The sequence below is a fragment of the Moschus berezovskii genome, chromosome 11 (assembly GCF_049115385.1).
Source record: "Moschus berezovskii isolate FMDL1 chromosome 11, NW_MosBer_1.0, whole genome shotgun sequence".
Lineage (NCBI taxonomy): Eukaryota > Metazoa > Chordata > Mammalia > Artiodactyla > Moschidae > Moschus > Moschus berezovskii.
The window spans coordinates 3,951,413-3,968,374 of NC_142470.1; the positions used below are offsets into that span (position 1 = coordinate 3,951,413).

General features: G+C 50.6%; 1 protein-coding gene across 7 annotated transcripts in view; it reads left to right on the forward strand.

Moving 5' to 3' along the window:
* Window positions 1–16,902, forward strand: part of TSC1 (TSC complex subunit 1) — a 58,902-nt gene extending 42,000 nt beyond the window's left edge. For 5 of the 7 annotated variants that reach the window (XM_055399432.2, XM_055399431.2, XM_055399429.2 and 2 more), the window contains 9 exons: window positions 147–705; window positions 1,750–1,793; window positions 2,377–2,543; window positions 3,527–3,709; window positions 4,559–4,669; window positions 5,457–5,579; window positions 10,816–11,003; window positions 11,097–11,258; window positions 11,623–16,902. In XM_055399432.2, the coding sequence (XP_055255407.2) occupies window positions 147–705; window positions 1,750–1,793; window positions 2,377–2,543; window positions 3,527–3,709; window positions 4,559–4,669; window positions 5,457–5,579; window positions 10,816–11,003; window positions 11,097–11,258; window positions 11,623–12,124 (2,039 nt within the window). In that variant the 3' untranslated portion in view covers window positions 12,125–16,902. The remainder of the gene's footprint in view (window positions 1–146; window positions 706–1,749; window positions 1,794–2,376; window positions 2,544–3,526; window positions 3,710–4,558; window positions 4,670–5,456; window positions 5,580–10,815; window positions 11,004–11,096; window positions 11,259–11,622) is intronic. The other 2 variants (XM_055399435.2, XM_055399436.2) reach the window with 1 other exon arrangement.
* Window positions 16,903–16,962: the final 60 nt, after the last annotated feature.

The window sequence follows — 16,962 nt, forward strand, 5'->3', positions numbered from 1 at the left end:
TGCTTTTTCTTCCTTTGGGGGAGGGAGATGAGAGTTTTGTTCTGAGCCCTGTGCCTGGTCCCTCTGGGTGGCACAGGGCAGCACACAGCCCCACACTGCCCAGCCTGACCCGGATGTGCTGTCTCTTCCCTCCTCCCTCCTTGCAGCGGCCATATCTAAAGAGCTGTCTGAGATCACGACGGCTGATGCCGAGCCCCTGGTTCCTCGAGGAGGCTTCGACTCGCCCTTCTACCGGGACAGTCTGCCGGGCTGCCCGCGGAAGACCCTCTCAGCCTCCTCCAGCACTCAGGGCACCAGTGCGAACCCTGAGCCTTTAAACTCCTCCCTGGACAAGTCGGGGCCTGACACACCAAAGCAAGCCTTCACGCCCATAGACCTGCCCTGCGGAGGCACCGGGGAGAGCCCTGCCGGGAACAGGGAGCGCCAGGCCTCTCTGGAGGCCAGCATCCTCACCCCCAGCCCCTGTAAAATTCCACCTCAGAGGGGAGTGGGGTTTGGCAGTGGGCAGCCTCCCCCGTACGATCATCTTTTTGAGGTGGCTTTGCCAAAGACTGCCCATCATTTTGTCAGCAAGAAGACGGAGGAACTGCTCAAGAAGGCAAAGGGAAGTGCAGAGGAGGACTTCACGCCCTCCGCCTCCCCCATGGAAGTGCTGGACAGGCTGATACAGCAGGGAGCGGACGTGCACAGCAAGGAGCTCAACAGGTGAGGCTCGGGTGCAGGGCTGTGGTCTCTGCACTTTGCACTTGCTTAGGAACTACAGGAGGCAGGTGGCTGGAGGCAGGAGTTCCTCTTCGTGTGCTCACCAGAGGTAGCTGGTTCTCTGTTTTGTCAGGCACCCTTCTAGCCGGTTGCCTTTTCATACCTACGAATGTGCGTGTCCTCTGTGCACGTTACCCTCAGGTCATTCCTTAGATAATGGGCCAGTGAGAAATGAGTCTTCTATGCATAGACCCTCCTGTTCTGTGAGCAAGCATAAATGCTTTCACGTCTGCTCTCTGACATTTGAGGATGAGCGTGTGGTATTCAAATAATATAGAAATACTGGTCACCAAGTCGCCTTCTCTAGCTACAGATTTGTTGTTGTTGTTCTATTCTGGTACTGTAGCCCATTAGATGGAAAATGAAATCACCATTTCGGTGCAAGGTCAAGGTGGCCTGTCCCCACTCCTGCTTGCACACATGGGTTAAGAACCCCTCTGAACGGCTGTTTTCAACCCTTCTTTTACTATGGTTTTCAAAGGTGACCGGGAAAGGATAAGAGAGTCACTGTCCACAGTAATGCTGTTCCTAAACAGGCTCTTAGGGGGTGAGGGCTTTCATTTTTCTTCTGCGGAATAACCCAAGTGTAATTTGACAGGTAACTGTCCTGTTTAAGGTCTCTCTTGAATGAAGTTTAGTGTAGTAGACTCAGGTGAATCACCTGCTGTGTCCTTAACCTGGACAACCGTAGCTTCTCAGCAGAGAGCCGCACCCTGTGTATGGCAGCAGGGAGGGCTGAAAACAGCACCCAGTGTGTTTGATTTCTCCTTGCCTTGAAGAGCCGCCCAGCATACACAGGCTGCAGTGTGAGCTCTGAGTTTGGGGCCTTTCCATTCTGGAAACGTGGTCATGCTTACTGGGGGCTCTGACCGGCTCTGTCAAGTTTGAAGCTGTCTCATGCCTCTGGCTTGTGACCACAGAGAAGTGATCTGCCTAGTTTTTCCAGCTGAGATCGGTAACTTTGTTACTTGACAACTTTCTTCCTAGGTTGTCTTTACCCAGCAAGTCTGTCGACTGGACCCACTTCGGAGGTAAAGTTGTTACTTCAGCTCCAAATCCAGCCGGCAGGGATCCTGCCTGCTGGTGGCCCTTTCTGTCCTTGAAGGAGGTGCCCCTTCCTGTCCGCTCCAGCTGGGTTATCTGCTTGGCTACATAGTAGCTCACATGTTGCAAAGTCAGCATTTCCTATTTTTGAGGAGTGGCAAGGAGCCCAGTGCTTGAGAGCAGAAGTGCAGGAAGGCAGCCCTCACACCAGGCTTCTCCCTAGAAAAGATCCAGGTGAAGTGAGGGGTAGTAGGAAGATACCAGTGAAGCATGGAAAGGAGTCTTGAGTAGACACACATATAGTCCTATTTCAGATAGGTGGGGAGATAACACAGGGCCCTTAGGCATCCTGCCTCATGCCCCTCCCTCTGTGTTCCTTTCAAAGGGAGATAGGTAGCAAGTACTGCCCACCCCTACCGCACCCCCCAGCCCCCAGTGACTGATTGGGAGCCAAGTGGTCATTGGCAAAGCGAGTGACTTCTTTAAGAATTGCGTTAAGCTCTGGGCGGGGCCTCGGTTGAACAACATGTAAAAGGCATCTCTGCCATCCTCCCTCTGCTTTAAAATCAGGCTCTCCTCCCTCAGATGAGATCCGCACCCTCCGTAACCAGTTGCTTTTACTGCACAACCAGTTACTCTACGAGCGTTTCAAGCGGCAGCAGCACGCGCTGCGCAACAGGCGGCTCCTGCGCAAGGTGATCCGGGCCGCGGCTCTGGAGGAGCATAACGCTGCCATGGTGAGCCCCGCGGGGCGGGGGGCGAGGGCGGGCTCTCCGTCTGGCCCCGCCCACTGGCGTCTGGGGGTCAGCCCTTGAAGGGCCGCATTCCCTTGCAGCTCTTGGCACCCATGGGGACAAGTGATTTTTGGTGTTTGTTGGTCTGTAATCGGCAGTGATGATAGCAGAGGTGAAAAGTGATTTTGTTTCTCCAGATGTAAAACCAGGTCTCGGCAGGCAACTCTCATGACAAAAACTCGTGGGCGGGTGGTGAAGCCAGTCAGAGCTGGACATGACCTTGGCTCCGTGGCCCTGTTCCCTTAGGAAAGTAATGGAGCCCCTGGAGGCCCCTGTCACCCGTTACGTAAAATGAGAATAGTGATAGCAGCATCTCCTTGTTAACTGGGGATGCAGAGAGCACCTGCCCAGTGCAGGGCAGGGTGGAATCCAGTGTCTGTCACTATAGTGACCTTGGCCAATACCAGTATTCATGTCAGCACTGGTGGTTGTGTGCTGAGTCGCTTCAGTTGTTTCCGACTCCTTGCAACCCCAGGGACTGTAGCCCAGCAGGCTCTTCTGTCCATGGGATTCTCCAGGCTAGAATACTGGAGTCGGCTGCCGTGCCCTCCTCCAGGGGATCTTCCCAACCCAGGCATCAAACCTGTGTTTCTTATGTCTCCTGCACTGGCAGGTGGGTTCTTTACTGCTAGTGCCACCTGGGAAGTCCAGTGCTGATGGTTAGGACTTCTGAAAGTATTGGAAGCAGGCTGATGGCTGAGAAAAGTTCTTTAAGCCACTTCTGATCCATGCTAACATGCAGTTTGGAAACCCTTGACCAAAAGCCAAGTTAGACAGCAGTGAGCTGGCAGGTTCCAGGTCTGCGGTTACAGCCTCAGGGTAGCTCGTGACTGTTGAGATGAAACGTCTGCAGTGTGCGTTGAACTTGAGCATCACTGCCCAGGCTGGAAGGCAGCTAAAATGATGGCATCTTTGGTGTCTGCTAGAAAGACCAGTTGAAGTTGCAAGAGAAAGACATCCAGATATGGAAGATTAGTCTGCAGAAAGAACAAGCCAGGTACAATCAGCTTCAGGAGCAGCGAGACACAGTGGTCACCCAGCTCCATAGCCAGATCAGACAGCTTCAGCACGACCGGGAGGAGTTCTACAACCAGAGCCAGGAGCTACAGGTACGACCGGCGGAGGCGGGCGGAGAGGGCGAGAGAGCCCTGGCTCGCCTGTGCGGTCTCAGCAGCGGGGTGTCGTGTCGGTGCTCTCGGGGCAGAGGGCCCCTGGCTGTCCGAGTCCACGGTTCTTTCAGCATTTCAGTAACTGTGTCCTGGTGCTCACAGCTGAGAGGAACACCTGGCGGTTCTGCTTATTAAGCAGATCCAAACAATTTGGGTTTTGGGTCCTAGCAATTTGAAACAAAAAATAATTGAAAATAATACACATGCATTTTTTTCCAGTTTTCAGTTGTATTTTTGAATAACCACAGCTACTTCCGAACACTGAGTGTGCCTGTGGGCGCTGCAGAGTCTCAGACCTTGGAGTCGTGAGACGCTGGCGCCCTCCATTCCTGTTTGACGTTCCTTCCTCACGGTGACTGTATCCCAGCAGCCACCTGAAAGCACACACAACAGCTGACGCTCCAGCCCTGAGCTGCCTCCAGCTCGTAGTTCACATCATGACCAACAGATGTCGCTGTGTCTCCCTCAAAGTTTACAGCTAGCCCCGCAGCACCCCTGTGAGCCTGCTGTGTAGCCGTGGGGCTCTTTGGCACATAGTTTGGGAACTGCAGACTTAAGGTGGTTTGTTTTTGTTTTTTTTCCTTTTGTTAATCAGTCAGAAACTCAGAAATTAGCTGTAACTGCCTTTTTTAAAACTAAGAAGTTTAAGTGTGGTGGCCTAGGAATAGTAGAGCAGCTAAGGCCTGAGGCTTTCCCTGCTCTCTGTGGACTGTGGGCTGAGGGCCGGGCACCCTGTGGCCCAACCTGCCACTGCTCTGTGTGTAACTTCCTGGCGTGTGTCTCTGGCAGACGAAGCTGGAGGACTGCAGGAACATGATTGCAGAACTGCGCGTGGAACTGAAGAAGGCCAACAGCAAGGTGTGCCACACCGAGCTGCTGCTCAGCCAGGTGTCCCAGAAGGTAAGAGCCACTTCCTCCTCCAGGCAGGACATGTGCATCACCTGTGTGTCTGTGTTGGGGCTCCCAACGTCCCCTCCCCCAGAGGACGTGGGGCAATGTCTGCAGACATTTCTGGTTGACATCTTTGATGCTGCTGACATGGAGCGGGCAGGCAGGTTACCCCTAAACATCAGGCAGTGTGTGGACAGCCCTGCAGCAGGGAGCTGCCCAGCCTGAGCCCCGAGAACTCCTTCTTAATACTTGTTCACATAAACGTGAAGAGTTCATTCAGCTTTTTGATCCACGATCTTTTCCTCTCTGGGAGTCATTGCACTCTCTGTAAATCGCTTACTCAAGAACTGGTGGGGGGACTTCCCTTCCAGTGGTTAAGACTCTGCGCTTCCACTGCAGGGGGCAGAGGTTCGACCCCTGGTCAGGGAACTAAGATCCTGAATGTTGGCCATTGTGGCCAAAAAATAGAAATAAGTTAGAAAAAGAAGTGGTGGGTTTTCCCTGAGACTTTATTCTCTGCTGTGGGGTGGTATGCGTATCCTCCTGCAGGTGTCCTATAGGTGGCCGGTTTTGACACGGAATATTTGCACTTCTTCCCCTTTGCAGATGGACAGTTCTGAAGTGCACTTCTGTCCGTTTTCGTTGCCCTTGGATGCCTCCATCCCCACGGCCACTGTGCTGTGTACAGTGCCCCAGCCCTGAATAGCCTGCTCCCAGCTGCTGCCCTGCTTCCCGCTGCTTTACAGGCTTTGTGTCATCAGCTCTTTCACTTTGCTTGTTTCTGTCTTTCGGTTAGCTCTCAAATAGTGAGTCGGTCCAACAGCAGATGGAGTTCTTGAACAGGCAACTGTTGGTTCTTGGGGAAGTCAACGAGCTGTATTTGGAACAGCTGCAGAACAAGCATTCAGACACCACCAAGGTATGTGGGTTCGGGAGCCAGACCCTGCCCGGGATGCTCTTATGACTCAGGCAGTGTGTCTATGGCACAGGCTAGAGAATGGCTTATAAAGTATTTCCTAAAAAGTGTCTTGGCAGCCCTAGGGTCGTTTCCACCTCTCCCTGGCCTGGCAACACAGGCTCCTTTCAGCTGTCACATGAGCTTGTTTTCCTTAGTGGGCCACTTCAAAATTAAGTCAGACACAGGCCAAAGCACCTGATGGTAATTGGGACAGAGTAGGTGATGAAACTGTGTTCCTTGTTACTGGTGCTCCCTTGAAACAGAGAGAGAGACAGTGAAATAACTTGGGAAAGCCAATTCTGTTTAGTGTAGAACTCGCAGGGATGTGGATTTATGCTGCTGTACATATTTTTTTCTCCTTCATGATGCTCAATTTAATTTCAGCAGATGGTGATTCAGTCCTGGCAACCAGGCCAGCATCGGGATGATCTCCCATTAATTAGTGCCTCACCAGTGGTGTCAAGGCAGAGGTTTTGTGTCACTTTATAGATAGCCTAGGGTAAAATCAGTGAGTGAGTTGGGATGGAATTTTAAGAGTAAATGCTTAGATGTTTTCTGTCAGTAACTTCTCCATCACACATAGGCATTCTCTGAGGTTTCTTGGGCTTGTGCTTTGTAAACTTTTTTTTTTTTTTGGCCAAATAAAGGGAGTAGTCTTAGAACCAGAGAGATGTAATTTTCCTAAGAGTTACTCCTTACTTCTCAGCTTCTCTCAACTCAGATTCAGACTCCCTTTAGAAGGATGTTAAATGTGGAAGTGTCTCTAGAAACCAGATCTCACTTATTTTGAAAGTATAATGGCCTTGGAAGAAGAGAGAAGGAAAAACAGGCCTGAGGGACTCGAGGACATCTGATAGAGCTGACTTAAATGCACTAACATCTCCCGAGGGAAATGTGGCTGGGTTGGCTTCTGCTGTGCTGTCTTCCAGTTGGAACACTTAGACTCTTGGGTCCTCGAGCACGCCCCCTGACCTCAGTTCATTAAAGGGGCATGGTGACACTGACTTGTAACAAAAAAAAGACTTCACTGGCTTAACTGTAAAGGGACCCTTGAGAGTCCCTTAGCTTGACAGGAAGTCCGGAAGCAGGTGAGTTCCAGGTTGGTAGGGTCAGTCCTTGAGGGAAAGCATCAAAGAGCCCGGTTCTTTCTGCTCCTTTGCACCACCCAACCTTACCTTGTCAGCCTGTGCTCCTGGTTGCAAGGTGTGTGCCCCAGTTAATACTGTCACAGGTAGATGTCATGATGTCCTGAGGAGGAGGAGAACATCACTGTCTGCAGGAAACCTGTCCCACCAGACCTCCCACCCTTCTTACTGGCCAAGATTATGTTCTGTGTCCAGTAATGCTCAAAATTCTCCAAGCCAGGCTTCAACAGTATGTGAACCAAGAACTTCCAGATGTTCAAGCTGGATTTAGAAAAGGCAGAGGAACCAGAGATCAAATTGCCAACATCTGTTGGATCATAGAAAAAGCAAGAGAATTCCAAAAGACATCTGCTTCATTGACTATGCTAAAGCCTTTGACTGTGTGGATCACAATAAACTGAAAAATTCTTAGAGAGATGGGAATACCAGACTACCTTATCTGCCTCCTCAAGAGTCTTCTCCAACACTGCAGTTTCTCTGCCTCCATGTAGAATCTGCAGGTCAAGAAGCAACAGTTTGAACCAGACATGGAACAACGACTGGTTCCAAATTGAGAAAGTACAGTCAAGGCTGTATATCGTCCCTGTGCTTATTTAACTTATGTGCAGAGTATGTCAGGCAAAATGGTGGACTGGAGGAAGCCAGGCTGGAATCAAGATTGCAGGGAGAAATATCAATAACCTCAGATATGCAGATGACTCCACCCTTATGGCAGAAAGCGAAGAGGAACTGAAAAGCCTGTTGATGAAAGTGAAAGAGGAGAGTGAAAAAGCTGGCTTAAAACTTACATTCAAAAAACTAAGATCATCGTATCCCATCCCATCACTTCATGGCAAATAGATGGGGAAACGGTGCCAGACTTTATTTCTTGGGCTCCAAATCAGTGCAGATGGTGACTGCAGCCATGAAATTAAAAGACACTTGCTCCCTGGAAAAAAAGCTATGACAAACATAGACAGCGTATTAAAAAGCAGAGACATTACTTTGCTGACAAAGGTCCATCTAGTCAAAGCTATGGTTTTTCCAGTACTTATGTATGGACATGAGAGTTGGACCATAAAGCTGAGCAGTGAAGAATTGATGCTTTTGAACTGAGGTATTGGAGAAGACTCTTGAGAGTCCCTTAGATAGCAAGGAGATCAAACAAGTCAATCCTAAAGGAAATCAGTCCAGAATGTTCATTGGGAAGACTGATGCTGAAGCTGAAGTTCCAATACTTTGATCACCTGATATGAAGAACTGACTCATTGGAAAAGACCCTGATGCTGGGAAAGATTGAAGGCAGGAGGAGAAGGGGACGACAGAGAATGAGATGGTTGGATGGCATCACTGACTCGATGGACATGTGTTTGGGTAAACTCCAGAAGTTGGTGATGAACAGGGAAGCCTGGCGGGCTGCAGTCCATGGGGTCACAAAGAGTCAGACATGACTGAGTGACCCCATGGACTGTAGCCCGTCAGGCTCCTCTGTCCATGAGATATCCCAGGCAAGAATACTGGAATGGGTTGCCATTTCCTTCTCCAGGGGTTCTTCCCCACCCACTGAGGGATCAAACCTCTGTCTCCTGCGTTGGCAGGCGGGTTCTTTACTGCTGAGCTAGTTTGTGGCAAGCCACTCCAGTACTCTTGCCTGGAAAATTCCATGGATGGAGGAGCCTGGTAGGCTGAAGTCCGTGGGGTCCCTAAGGGTCGGACACGACTGAGCGACTTCACTTTCACTTTTCACTTTCACACATTGGAGAAGGAAATGGCAGCCCACTCCAGTGTTCTTGCCTGGAGAATCCCAGGGACGGGGGAGCCTGGTGGGCTTGCATCTGTGGGTCACACAGAGTCGGACACGACTGAAGTGACTTAGCAGCAGCAGCAGCAGTTTGTTCACTACCCTATGCTGAAGTCTGGAGCCATCAGCCATAACTGGAACGTCCACATTGTCCAGTCCCAGTCCTGAGCTTAACTCCATCCCCTTCTGGCCAAGGAGGCATTGAGCTTGCTGGTCATCTTCATGGCAAAAGTGCCTTCAGGGATGCTCATCTCCTTGCTCCTTGTGGTTTATTATCTTCTTTAAAAAAACACATGTAACTTTCATGTTAAGCTTATCTTACCACAATTAAAAACAAACACACCACACAAGTGCAGCACACGCGTGTTAGAAGAGGGTCCTTTCCACCTTTTTCCGAGTGCCAGTGTACACTTGTCGTTGCCATCAGTCAGCAGGCAGGCTGTCTTCCTGGCGCAATTGACAGGCCTCACGCGCGCATCTGGTCTGCAGATGCTGCCTTGCCCGAGCAAATCTAGTCAGTCACCTTGTGTCACTGGCTTGATCTTAGCCAGTATTAGGAGAGAGCGGGGAGCAGGAAAAAACAACCCACAGCATACTGATAGCTTATGATGAATGGTGTCAGATTTGTGATCTCTGAAGAAGATTTAGCTTCAGGACTAGGGACCAGGCTTGATCACTCAGAGTTTTTGTGTAGCAGAGTTTTATTAAAGTAAGAAAAGAGGCGGAGAGAGCGTCTGACATAAGCATCAGAAGGGGGACAGAGAGTGCCCCTCTTGCTAGTGTTAGCAAGCGAGTTATATACTTTTTTAAATTGGTTATTATAATTAATCAAAAGAATGTCTCAAGGTTGTAAACATTTTACAAGACCCACTCCCACAACTTACATTTTAGAATAACAGGATTAGAACTTAACAACAGAAAGATCCTACCAGACCCACTCCCATAATGTACATTCTAAAATACCAGGATTAGTGAGAAGGTTTTCAGGAAGGAGAAACTGTCCTCAAGCAGGATACATTGTTATTTAATCCCTAGTACAGAGTTTAAGTTGCTCAGTCATATCCGGCTCTTTGATGTCCGTGGAATTCTCCAGGCCAGAATACTGGAGTGGGTAGTCTTTCCCTTCTCCAGGGTATCTTCCCAACCCAGGGATCGAACCCAGGCCTCCCGCATTGCAAGCAGATTCTTTACCAGCTGAGCCATGGGCTTCCCTTGTAGCTCGGCTGGTAAAGAATCCGCCTGTAATGCGGGAGACCTGGGTTCGATCCCTGGGTTGGGAAGATACCCTGGAGAAGGGAAAGGCTACCCACTCCAGTATTCTGGCCTGGAGAACTCCATGGATCATGTAGTCCATGGGGTTGCAAAGAGTCAGACACGACTGAGCACCTTTCACTTCACTTCACTTTCACAGAGTTTAAACTGAGTTGTTTATAGTGTAATCATCAGTTTGAGGCCTAAAGAAAAAAAGGTTTATGTGACTAAGACTAAGGAAAGTGAAAGTGAAGTCGCTCAAGTCATGCCCGACTCTTTGCGACCCCGTGGACTGTAGCCTACCAGGCTTCTCTGTCCATGGGATTCTCCAGGCAAGAATACTGGAGTGGGTTAGCATTTCCTGCTCCAGGGGATCTTCCCAACCCAGGGATCGAACCCGGGTCTCCTGCACTGGAGGCAGACACTTTAACCTCTGAGCCACCAGGGAAGCCCAAAGACCACGGAATGTAGAGGAAGAAAAGTTAGTCCTTTCCTCCTCCTTGAGAATTCCAGACCCCTCTCTTCTCCTCAGGGACCCTGGACTTCTTATCAGTCTGCCTGGGAACTGACTCTGTCAGTACCACTGCCGTGTTGAGAGCGTAACTGAACACCGGTGTGTGTTCAGAATGTGCGTGTCTACATAGCTGACCATACCGTCCGCGTGGCTTTCGTGGTCTCTTTACTGTATATATCGTGTAAAAATTTTATTGAAGATGCATTTTAATTTACTTAACTCTTTGCTTAACATTAGCTTCACAGTGTTTCTGCTTTTTTTCCTTGTAAATATCCTGTGATGGTTATTTTTGTGTCAAAATGTCTATTCCTGTTTCAGATAATTTCCACAGGGTTAGATTTCAGGAAAGGATTACTGCCAGCTTACCTTCCAGAAAGTTGTGCTAGTTTCTGTTTCCACTAGAAGTATGCCGATGTTCTCAGTGCTTGTTACATGGATTTTTCAAAGTAGATATGACGTGTTCATTTTCTAAAAGTGCTAACTCCAGTTCCTTTTTTTTTTTTTAAGGAAGTAGAAATGATGAAGGCTGCATATCGGAAAGAGCTAGAAAAAAACAGAAGCCACGCCCTCCAGCAGAGTCAGAGGCTTGACACCTGTCAGAAACGGATTTTGGAACTGGAATCTCATTTGGCTAAGAAAGACCACCTTCTTTTAGAACAGAAAAAGTATCTCGAGGATGTCAAACTCCAGGCAAGGTAACTTTGGCGGGGAGAGGTTTCTGCTGTGATGTTGAGTAGAACATCATTGAGTAGAGCTGCCTACACTCTGTGAGGGTCCTTGTCTTTCAGAGGACAGCTGCAGGCTGCAGAGAGCAGGTATGAGGCCCAGAAGAGGATCACCCAGAAGTTTGAACTGCAGATCTTAGATTTCTATGGCAAGTTGGAGAAGGATGGCCTCCTGAAAAAACTTGAAGAACAAAAACCAGAAGCAGCTGAAGCAGCAGAAGAAAGGTAGGAACCGAGAGTCAGCAGCCGTGACCTTGTCGGGAGGCTGCCCCAACCAACAGCAGGTCCCAGCCTGACAAGCTCTGAGGTGCATCCGTGAGGGCCCGGCTGTCCTTCTCTGCTCCTTGTCCTGGGACCCGAGTCGCTCGATAATGGTCACAGGGAGCATTTCTATATAAGGTCGCCGTCTGATGTTCACGCACTCTTGTGCGTGTGTCCTTTGTTGTAGGACACGGAGAGGGCCAGCGGAGTTCCCCATCGGCGTGAGCATGTGTCAGTGTAACCCCGCGCCTCCCCGGTGGGATTGGAGTGATTGAACGCCACACGCCACAGCCACCAACCCCCTTCCTCCTCCTTGCATTTCTTACAGGCTTGACTGCTGTCAGGACAGCTGCTCAGATTCGGTGACAGGGCACAATGAAGGGGCCCCTGGCCATAACGGTGAGACCAAGCCCCCCAGGCCCGGTGGTGGCGGTGGCAGAGGCGGCAGCAGCAGCAGCAGTGAGCTCTCTACCCCGGAGAAACCCCACAACCCCAGGGTGGGCCCGTTCAGCAGTCGGTGGGAGACGGCGGTGGGTGAGCCCACTTCCGGCACCCCCGCGACGGTGGGCTCACTTCCCAGTTCAGAGAGCTTCCTGGGCATGAAGGCACGAGAGCTGTTTCGTAACAAGAGTGAGAGCCAGTGCGACGAGGACGGCCTGACTGTCAGCAGCCTTTCTGAGACCCTAAAGACAGAGCTGGGCAAAGACTCGGGTGTGGAAGCCAGGCCCCCCCCAACCCTTGATGGCCCGCTGCCACCTGCCCCAAAGCCGGACAGCGTGGGCCAGCTCCGCATCATGGACTACAACGAGGCCCAGCTCGAGCACAGCTAGGGATGCTGGCCATCAGTGTTAACTCGCATGTCACTGGCCTAGACGGGAGGTGTGAGTGCCTGATTCAGAGCTTTCCTGTTTCCAGGGCTTGGGGGGGCGAGCTCCCGCAAAGGAAACAGGATGGGGGTCCTTTGACAGTTGACTGAATGCAGAACGGTTTTCGGATCTGGCATTGCAGTGCCTCTTCACTTTCCCTTCGACCACCCCAAACCCTCTTCCATTTACCTGTCAGTGTGTACTAACCCGAGGGCCAGGGTGTGTTCCTCACTAGCTTTATTTCCTTCCTTTCCCGGCCCCCGCCCCCAAATGGTTGCGTCCTTTGAACCTGTGCAATATGAGGCCAAATTGAACCCTGGAGTCTGACACACCACCCACTCCTTTCCTGAAGCTCAGTTCACTGAGCAGGCTCCCTGTGAGCCTAGGTCACTGGTGGCATTGCAGGTAAGTCTGGTCCTGTCCCTTTCCAGGAGGATGTGGCATGCAAAGCTGAGCATCTTGACATGAGAGCTTTTACATGAGGTGTTGTCACTGCTTTTGGTTTTAAAGTCCAGCATCTAAAGTTGCAGAGCTGGAAAAACAATGGTTCATTCTCTCAAGTTCTTTTGGCGGTTCTGATAAGCTTCCTAGAAAGTTCTGTGTGAACGAAGGTTTGTTGTTGGAACAGTCTGGAGCTGGCCCTGTGGAGACTATGCTCCCCGTGGGGCACGCTCGTCCCCCTGCCCCACTACCTCTTGTTTCCGTGGCGTTTGCTCGAAAGCTGGTACTGTTCTGCCACAGGCTGGGGTGGGGGCGGTCAGACCTGGGCCCTGCATGAGAGAGGGGAGTGACTTAGGCAGCTCCTGGAACAGGAAAGTGCTGTGCATGTGGACGTGCCCCTGCAGGCAGAGCGGTGCTGGCCTCCTGCCGCAGGAAGCCTCTGAGGGTCCGGAGAGCTCCTCCCAGGTTTCCTGACCATCTCTCCGGCTGTGAGAGCTGCCTCACTGCAGCAGATTCTACAGTGACAGCTCTTCACTTCAGTCTCTACCTTCAGTGGCTGACCTGCAGGGAGCTGGGTGCTGCTCTCCCACCCCGGCAGAGCATTAAAACAGTCTTGGAGACGGTTGACAAAGGCTGGCGTCCTGGACCCACAGGGCCTGGGTGCACGTGCTCGGGAGAAGCGATAGCAGTCAGAATACGGGGCTGGCAGAGAAGCCAAACCCAGCAAGTGCTCTTGAAATAAACGCTAGAAGCCTAATGAGGATTGTTGCCTGGGTTTCCAGCTGAGACCCGGGCAGGGAGAGGCAGGTAGGAAAGAGCCAACGGCCTTGGCGTCTCTCTCTCTCTTCTTTCAGTTCAAAGTGTAGGAGGGCTCATCCATGAAGAGGGAAACAGCACGTTGTAATGATACGGAACTTCAGTGCGTGTGGACGCTTCCGGCACATGAGGGTGACGGTCTCTTTTTTTTAAAGCGTGGCAAGAGTTCTTAGCATTCTAACCAAAGGGAACTGGAGAGTCAGCCTCCTTGGCCCCATGACTGTGCAGGCAGCAGACCTCCTTGGGATGGAGTTTTCGGGTGTGACTGACTGACCGACCCTAGCTGGAGGGAGGGGTGCCCGAGTGCGCTCAGCCCGGCTCAGCCAGGGCCACGGTTGCCGCCGGATGCCAACTGGAGTACTAACGATGCCACACATCTAACTCAGCTGTTTGCAGAGGAGAGCTTAGGAATGCATGTGTTCTGGTTTCCTAGTCCCACTTTATTTAGGAAAGAAAGGCATGAACAAATTCAGGAAAGAAAAAAACGTTAGAAGATTAACTGCTAAACCTGGTTCTAAATGCTCATTCCCTCCCCAAGCCCAGGAGATCCCTGCCACAGAACAAAGATACCAGGCACTTAAAGCCTTTATCCTCAATGGCAAAAGTAAGGAGGCCAGTGTAAAGAAAAAAATATATATTTTTTAATGGGCAGATTATAAAAATACAGGGAAGAAGGAGGCTGTGTGGTGCAGAGGACTGGGGCCCAGACAAGAGGCCCTTGGCACACTCCTCCAGCCAGGGCGTTCATGTGCTCAGCTTTCTAAGAACAGCTGACCCTGAGCAGCTGTACTTGATTTCCTCTGGGCTCGGAGGCCATGGGTTGTATGCAGCCAAAGTTGGGGACGGAGACCTGGGGTCATGAGGAAGTTACCCAGTGTGAAAACATAGGCTTTCATCTTCCAAAGGACCTGAGACGACAATAAAGTTTGATTTTCAAAATCATAGACCTGCTGAGAGTCAGCAGGTTGGTCGATTAGGCTGCAGTGAATGAGTGTAAGGATGGAAAGGGGGCAGTGGTAGTGGAACTCCCAAAAGAGAGTTTAGGCCCAGGGGCTGCCAGGGCCAAGGCCGGGGGACTGGCGCTGCCAGGTTGAGCCTGTCCCGAGACTGATGAGGCAGTGTGGTGTTCACAGGCGCTAGGGTTAGCATCCACAGGAGTCACCCGGAGCGGGCCTGCCTGCCTCAGCGTTGTTTGGCCAATGTCTGTAACCTGATGTCCACGTGACGCTAACCAGGGTCAGCACAGACCCTGAGAAGACTGGGGTCTGCTTCTTGGAAGCATGAAATGTTGTTTTAAAAGGGAGCACTACAGAATCATGAGGTTGGGGGGGTGGGGGAGTGGGGAGAAGGGAGGAAGGTGATAGCGTGGTCTCTATAGAGAAAATGAGCTCCTGAACCTATCACAGGTAAAGAAGCACGTGGATCTCTATCAGACAGAACTTTCATGAATTAAAAAAAACCTTGTGGCAAGATTCTGCCAGAAGTCTGAGATTTGTTACTGTGGAGTTGGAAGAAATACCAGAGAAGTAACTGAAATCCGAAGTTAGGAGATGGAGATCATTTCTTGGGACAGAGGTTTCCTTGGAGATGAGCGCAGGGACTCTCCGTATGAGGTGGGTAGGTAGACGTGACCCCCCTAGGTTTGTCAGCAGTTTTTCAGGCGGGAAAACTGCCTAACCTTTGGGAATACGCTGCTGCTGAAGGTTCTTATTAGGCTCTGTGAGTGGAGAGAAATGATAGATAAGCTACTTTGTGAGCCAGAATATGTGTACTGTATTTCGAGGGAGATAGTCCAAACTCTTATTCTTGAAAGATAAAACTGTTAAAAGAAGTCCCAGAAGCCACTGACAGTTGCAGAGGTCAGCACCCCCGCAGGGCAAAACCAGGACAGTGGGAAACAGAAGTCCAGGGTTGGGCCATCCCTTTTTAAAACAGCATGTGGCGTGTAGTTTCCGGTGTTTTGGTTGAGAAAGATAAAACTCTTAGTAGTTTTCCAGAGGAGGATAAATGATCGTGAGGATGAGAGAGGGTCTCTGGAGACCACAGAGGTTCACACTCAGTTAATTAAGAAAAACGCAGTGTTTCTGTGTAGAGAACATGACAGAAGTGCTATGACTAGCCAGTGTGGATTCTCGCCAAACACTCGAGTGTACCACTTGAAGCCAGAAAGAAATACTGCAGGAAGATGCAGTTTTTCTGAGCAAAAGCAATAAGACACGGTAGAAAGTGTGGATGGGTCTAAAGAGGGTTTTGAAAACTCAGTCTGGGGCTGCTGTGGGCTGTGGCCCACCTTGTGCGGATGCTGTCCGAAAGGCCATCCCTGTCCTCAGAGTGGCCCCTGGGAGCAGCCCGTGCCCACCCAGAAGTGTGTGTCTCATGTGAAATGACCCGAATCAGCATGTCTCACTTAGGGCAATTTCCATGTTAGAGGTGCATGCTTTAAAACTGACCAGCAGTGAGCGTGGGAAGGTGTGTGTGTATCTGTTTACATCCAGAGTTCTCTGACACGTGCCCCCGCCCACCCCCTCCCCCAGACAGCGGCAGAGGACTTGGTGGCACTTGATAAAGCTGTTCTCTAGCCTGGTTCCCTGGCTGCTGCTGTGACCCCTGCCCCTACGTGGCGTGTTTCCCCATCTGTGACTCTGACGTTCCCTGGGGGTCGGGGTGGGGGCGCCTTCCGTCTTCTTCACGCTGTCCTGCAGTCCGTACGCGCCGGCCTGAGAGGAGAATGAATGGCTGTAGCAGCTATGAGGGGAAGCCTGCTGGGGATAGTTGAGTGTCTGCCCATGATGGCTTTTGGCCTTGAAACGAGTTCACAAAGGCAGAGGAGCTTTCTCTTCCCCTTCCCATCCCAGTGCCACCAAACTGTCCATCCTCGGGGATAAGTAGACTAGTTGAATTTGGAATAGGTCTTTTAGAGGAACCCCCCCCTTCCCAGACCAACTCCTCCCTGTTTCCCCACCTCCATACAGTGTTTGTACAGGAGGGTACGGCGCTGTTCTCGGCAGCACAGACTTTGGCTTATCGAAGAGGCAGCCAGGCATTTTGCACTAGGAAAAATCAGTGGTCACTTTTCAGAAGACTTCTATGGACCATAAATATATTACGGAGGAACAGATTTTGCTAAGACATAATCTAGTTTTGTAACTCAATCATGGATCAACCACACGTGGCTACCTTGCAGTTTAAAGGGGGTCCCATCAGTGAAAAACAGATTTTTTTTTTTTTGGCTGACTGCTTTTAGCTAAATTTAAGAAAGTCATCTTTTGTCAAAAGGTTTCCACCTTCCCATCTCGATCTTAAAAGCATGTCAAACAATCCACATCAGATGCCAAACACGTGAACTGCAAGAGAAAAATGGTACAATCGTAGTGAATGGGAATCTGAATCAAAAGGGTTTGCTGTCCTTCTTAGAATGTTCAAAAATGTCAAGGCAGTTGCTTGTGTTTAACTGTGAACAAATAAAAATTTATTGTTTTGCACTACTCTGCTGTGTTGACATGAAGTGGCTCATGGCCTCTGAGGGGCTTCCAAGCTGAGTGGGA